We start from the raw sequence: 5,733 nt of genomic DNA, 5'->3' as shown, positions 1-5,733 counted from the left end.
TGAGGCAGGCGGATCACTTGAGGTTGGGAGTTCAAGAATAGCTTGGCCAACATGGTGAAAACCCATCTCTACTAAAAATACAAAAAATTGGCTAGGCATGGTGGCGGTATCTGTAATCTCAGCTACTGGGGAGGCTGAGGCAGGAGAATCGCTTGAACCCGGGAGGCAAAGGTTGCAGTGAGCCGAGATCACACCACTGCACTCTAGCCTGGGCAACAGAGCAAAGCTTCATCCCAAAAAAAAAAAAAAAAAAAAAAAAGAAGGAAATGAAATAATTTTTATACTACTGATATCTGATCTCATATGAATTAGATATTTTGGATAACAGCATCGCATTTTAGAATTTAGTATTTACCCTGTAGAGAAAATCTTTGCAATTTTTGTTTTTTAAAATCGTATGAAACTTTAAAACTGATCAAATAAACATTTCACCTGAAAACGAAGAAAATTCTTGTATAACTCTTGCTGCTTAATCTGAAGTGCAGTTGGAGGCTCACCAAATACATTTCCCCGAGCAAAAGGAGAGCTCTGTGTTTGCATCTGACCTTAAAAGAGATATTTTGCAAAAACATGCTATTAGCCAATGCTTAGAAAATGTAACAGTTAAAGAATTAACAGTTTGCTAATAAATTCATTTAAAAAGTCCAGAGATTAAAATCAGAAGAGAATGGTTGAAATTAGAATCTGAAGAGCAGATGAAAAGTAGTAAGCAAAAGAAAAATGGTAGTACTAAAATAAAATTAACAGTTAAAACAATCAAGTAATACCTGAAAGGCACAAAGGAAACATAAAAGCTAACAGCCTAAATAACTCTCATTGCAGCAAAGGCTTTAAAATAGAATTTATGGAGAGACAAAAAGTACATATTACATTCTTCAGTATGTGAATATCCTTAAGAATATTGCTTAATAACATATTAAAATGTATTATGTAACATTTAAAATTTTCTAAAATTGTTTTTAAAAATAAGTAATTTCAAAATTCTTCCCAATAGTTTAAATGACAGAATAGTCAGCTTTGAAAAACATATTTAACAAATTAGAATGTCTTAATTACTGTAATAGTTTTTATTTTTAAAACTATCTAATTAATGAACAAAAATTTTTTATTATCTATTACCTATAAATAGTATTGTATTTTCTTCGAATGAAAAAAATTTTATAAAAGCAATTCAAAAAACAACTATACCCTTAGAGTCTCTTTGAATGCAGACAGGAAAAAAATGACATTTAAATTTAAGCCTCACATAACTTTTTATATTGTTTTAGAGTTTCCAATTCATTCTTCATACCATTAAACTAAAGCATGTATTTCTTGTTTTGGAGACGGAGTCTTGCTCTGTCACCCAGGCTGGAGTGCAGTGGCACAACTGCGGCTTACTGCAACCTCTACCTCCCTAGTTCAAGCGATTCTCCTTGCTTCAGCCCCCCGAGTAGCTGGCACTACAGGCATGCGCCACCATGCCAGGCTAACTTTTATTGTATTTTTAGTAGAGATGGGGTTTTGCCATGTTTGCCAGGCTGGTCTCTAACTTCTGACCTCTGATGATCTGCCTGCCATGGCCTCCCAAATTGCTGGGATTACAGGCGTGAGCCACCTCACCCGGCCTAAAGCATGTATTTCTTGAATGTAGTTTTGTATAGGCAAACTGCTTTGCAGTTCAGCTGCTACTCAGATGTATTTTGCCTTTGTATTTAAATCTATTAATGCTTATTTGAACAGACTGGCAGAAAGCCAAATCAATAAACATTATGAATACTTTTTTCCACCAGAAAATTTTCCTACTGAAAACGAACTAAATATACAGCTTGAAGGGTCTTTTAAATTTTATGCTGTAAGTTAACAGAAAAACAAAATTGAGTAGTATGTTTCACCATGATGCTCACTCCTATTCTAAACCTCTGAGGCAATTAGGGAAGACATATTGCAGACAGACAAGAGAAGTCCTTTTAGAAATCAATCAACTATAGAAGCAAAATCATAGGTAAACACTTGCTATATACAAAGAAGGCAGAAATGTAACTTGGCACAATAATAAGCCAAAAAAATAAATTTAAGTCAAATTCGTGTTAGACTTCATAAGCCACAGCTCATCTAAAAACCATAAAGTAAAAGAAAAAAATAATGAACATTATAAAGGGCATCAGAAACCAACCTAATGAAGATGAAACATTAGAGAATAAGGAAACTTAAACACATGTTTTAACATTCAATTTTCAGGTATATTCAAGTTTCTTCAGGCTTTTAAAATATCAAATGCTATATATATGCAAAGATACATGTGTCTGTGTACATAAACACGCACATATATATATATATATATATATATATATATATATGGCATAGCACAAAATTAGGTGGCTTTGAATAATTTCTTGCATTGAGAAAGTTTATCTTAGATGAATTTTTTTTTTTTGAGACCAAATCTCGCTCTGTCACCAGTGGCATGAACACAGTTCACTGCAACCTCCAATTCCCAGATTCAAGCGATGCTCCTACCTCAGCCTCCCAAGCTGGGATTAAAGGCTTGTGCCACCAGGCCCTGCTAATTCTTTTATTTTTAGTAGAGACGGGGTTTCACCATGTTGACCAGGATGGTCTCAGTCTCCTGACCTCATGATCCACCCGCCTCAGCCTCCCAAAGTGCTGAGATTACAGGCGTGAGCCACCGCACCCAGCCGATTAATTCTTAGGAAGAAAAGTCTAACTTAGGGAATTCCAATTCACAAAAAAAGGGAAGTTTTAAACATTTTATGATTTTTTTATTCATTTCTTAAAATAGAACATTCTGGCAATAATGCTAGCATAAAAACCTGGCAGTGGTACAGAAAGGCTATAGGCACCAAATTTTGCTGTGCGTGTTTAATCATCAGGTTTATGCTTTGGGGAAGGGGTCATGGAAACCGTTGATTTTCCGGTGTTTTTGCTTGGTGAGCAAGCTAAATGGCTAAAAAGTGTTATTACTAAGATAGAGAAAGTTCTAGGCTGAGCCAGAGAACTACAAACAATACCAGGTATGGAAGAAAAGGGTAGAACAAGACTCTATATGGCACTGAGATCTCAATATCAACTACTAGAAGCAGCAGCAAATGAGAAAAATAATGATAATCAGAAAGAAGTCAAAATTCTCTCTTAGCAGCAATATGAAAAGGTGCTTTGATGTTCTTACTATACATTATTACAAATTAAAAGACCCAAATCAATAATTTTGTCAAAATCAAAGGTTCCAATTTTAGTGCTCTAAAAATCAAAACTGGATCTAACGGTTTTAAACCTATTGTAGAACACAGAAAGCATTTTCTCATAATTAGAAAACACTGGAACAAGCTGCCCATGAAAACAGTAAATGATCCATCTCTTAAAAGTGTTCAAAAAGGCTACAGATAATGTGTGCTACCATCAAAGCCTTGAAAGATGCAGGGCTACAACTCTAATCAAAGCTCCCCATTTCACTTATCTGTTTAGCCAAAAATAAAGGTTAAAAACAAAAAAAGACTACATGGTCAGAAATATTTTAGAACTTCCTAATGAAAAGTTCTTTTGTAGTCTAAAATCAAAACTTCTGTGAAAGTACAAAGTAGAATTTTGTAATGAATAAATGGCCAGTTGTAAAGGCATCAAATGCAAGGTGGTGTATTATTTAAATTTCCTTTATTTATTTTTTTGAGACAGAATCTTGCTCTGTCGCCAGGTGTCAGGCTGGAGTGCAGTGGCTCAACCTTGGCTCACTGCAACCTCCGCCTCCTGGGTTCAAGCCTCCTGAGTAGCTGGGACTACAGGCACATGCCACCATGCTCAGCTAATTTTTGTATTTTAGTAAAGACGGGGTTTCACTATGTTGGCCAGGATGGTCTCGATCTCTTGAACTCGTGATCTGCCCACCTTGGCCTCCCAAAGTGCTGGGATTATAGGCATGAGCCACCTCGCTTGGCCTATTTTTAAATATATAACACACTTTAATATATACTTGACAACTTTTCCTGGTATGTCATAAAAAAGACACTGAATAATTTTCATCTTACAGAGTTTTTGAATAAAGGATATTAATAGTAAATCAAAGATAAGTAGTTAAGAGGCATGTAACCTGGTATTAAATTAAACTTTTAATTGCTTCATTTCTTTGTACAGTGTTGTTTTACAAGGGAGGGTAAATGATTACTAAACAAGCAAAAAATGATTTTACAATTTATCATATCATAACTGATACTTTTTCACTAATTCAAATCCCTATTGGTATAAGATGCAAATTGTGTAGGTGTGTAAAAGTGTTTGATTTTAAGAAATATCCCCCTAGCAAAACAAAAACTTAGCAGCAGCTAAAGGATACATAGCAAGCTATAAAGCTGAGAAGAAACAGAATAGTAGTAGTAAAAAACCTTTCCCTATTCACTTTTTTTCAAAGTAACTATGAAGAAGACGTATTTTATGAATAGTGTGTTATGCTTCCTGTATCAGAGTAGCTAAATTCTCAAGATCCCAATGAGAACTTAGTCAAAGAAAAGAAATGTTACTGAACAATTTCAGAAATGAAAAAAAAAAAAAAAAAAAGTGATTAAAAACCTGAGCTTTTATTTGCAGCATCTTCTAGGTTCTCAGCATTTGAAGCGGCTAAATTTTGGTCTAGAGATACAACAGCCTTTTTATCTTCATGTGTTCTTGCATCTGGGTTATGGTAGGCATCTATATTTTGTCTGTGCATCCTATTCAAATCAGCTGAGAGGAAAAAATAAGCCATTTATTTCCATAAACACATTTCTATAATTGGTATGCAAAATATATTTTCTTAAAATGGGGAATCAGAAAGAAAAACAATAGGACAAAGTTGGGAATAATTCAATGATACGTTGGTGCCCTGCAAACAGAAACAAAATTATCAAAACTTTTAAGATTTTCAGAAAATAACCCTGTAAAATAATCTCAATTAGTAGAGAAATTAAGGATATATAAATCTTTAACAAAACATAAAAGCCATATTAACAGTATCTATGTTACTTCGGAACTTACAATTTCTTTAATATAGGATATGGCAACAATTTAAAACAACTCATAGTGAAATTTACCCATCATTGGCCTCCTAAGGAAAACACAATCATGTGGAGTGGAATTTAAAAACATATCCATAAATTACTTGGCAATCCTCCCCAAAGGGTAAAGATCAATTCCATTCCCCTTCAGTGGTGTCCAGAGTTAATAACTCACTTCATGTGACTAGATATTGCAGAAATAATGCTATATGACATCTGAGGCTACTTCATAAAAGAAATTATTTCCACCTTGCTTATCTATGGATCATTCACTCTGAAGAAAGCCAACCGCCATAATAAGGACACTAAGGGAGCCCTATGGAGAGGCCCATATGACAAGGAACTAAGGCTTCCTGAGCCACGTGAGGGAGCCATATTGGAAATTAATCTTCCGGTCCCCATCAAGCCTCAGATAATTGGTGCCATGGTCAGTATCTTGAACTCCAACATTATAAGGGAGTATGAGACAGAACCACCCAGCTAAACCACTCATAAATTACTAACCCTCAGAACTGCAAGATAATAAAGGTCTATCATGCTAAAACACCAAGTTTTGGGGTAATTCATTATGTAGCAATAGATATCTAATAAACAGAGCAAAAGTCTGAGCACCTAGAATTGTGTCAAACAACCAATCTCAAAAACAGAAATGAATGATTACAGAATTCAAAAGCTTTGAACAACAAAAAAAAAGTAGCTTTTTTTCACA

General features: G+C 34.7%; 1 protein-coding gene across 14 annotated transcripts in view; it reads right to left on the bottom strand.

Moving 5' to 3' along the window:
- CSPP1 (centrosome and spindle pole associated protein 1) overlaps positions 1-5,733 on the bottom strand; it is a 159,115-nt gene that overhangs the window by 44,783 nt on the left and 108,599 nt on the right. For 12 of the 14 annotated variants that reach the window (XM_037735460.1, XM_017520217.2, XM_037735459.1 and 9 more), the window contains 2 exons: positions 4,561-4,713; positions 433-545 (listed from right to left, as the gene is read on the bottom strand). In XM_037735460.1, coding sequence (XP_037591388.1) covers positions 433-545; positions 4,561-4,713 — 266 coding nt within the window. The remainder of the gene's footprint in view (positions 1-432; positions 546-4,560; positions 4,714-5,733) is intronic. The other 2 variants (XM_037735461.1, XM_037735462.1) reach the window with 1 other exon arrangement.

The sequence above is a fragment of the Cebus imitator genome, unplaced genomic scaffold (genome assembly GCF_001604975.1).
Source record: "Cebus imitator isolate Cc_AM_T3 unplaced genomic scaffold, Cebus_imitator-1.0 Scaffold817, whole genome shotgun sequence".
NCBI classification, from domain to species: domain Eukaryota; kingdom Metazoa; phylum Chordata; class Mammalia; order Primates; family Cebidae; genus Cebus; species Cebus imitator.
Note: the sequence above shows the minus strand (reverse complement) of the source record. Positions and strands in the feature narration are given on the sequence as shown.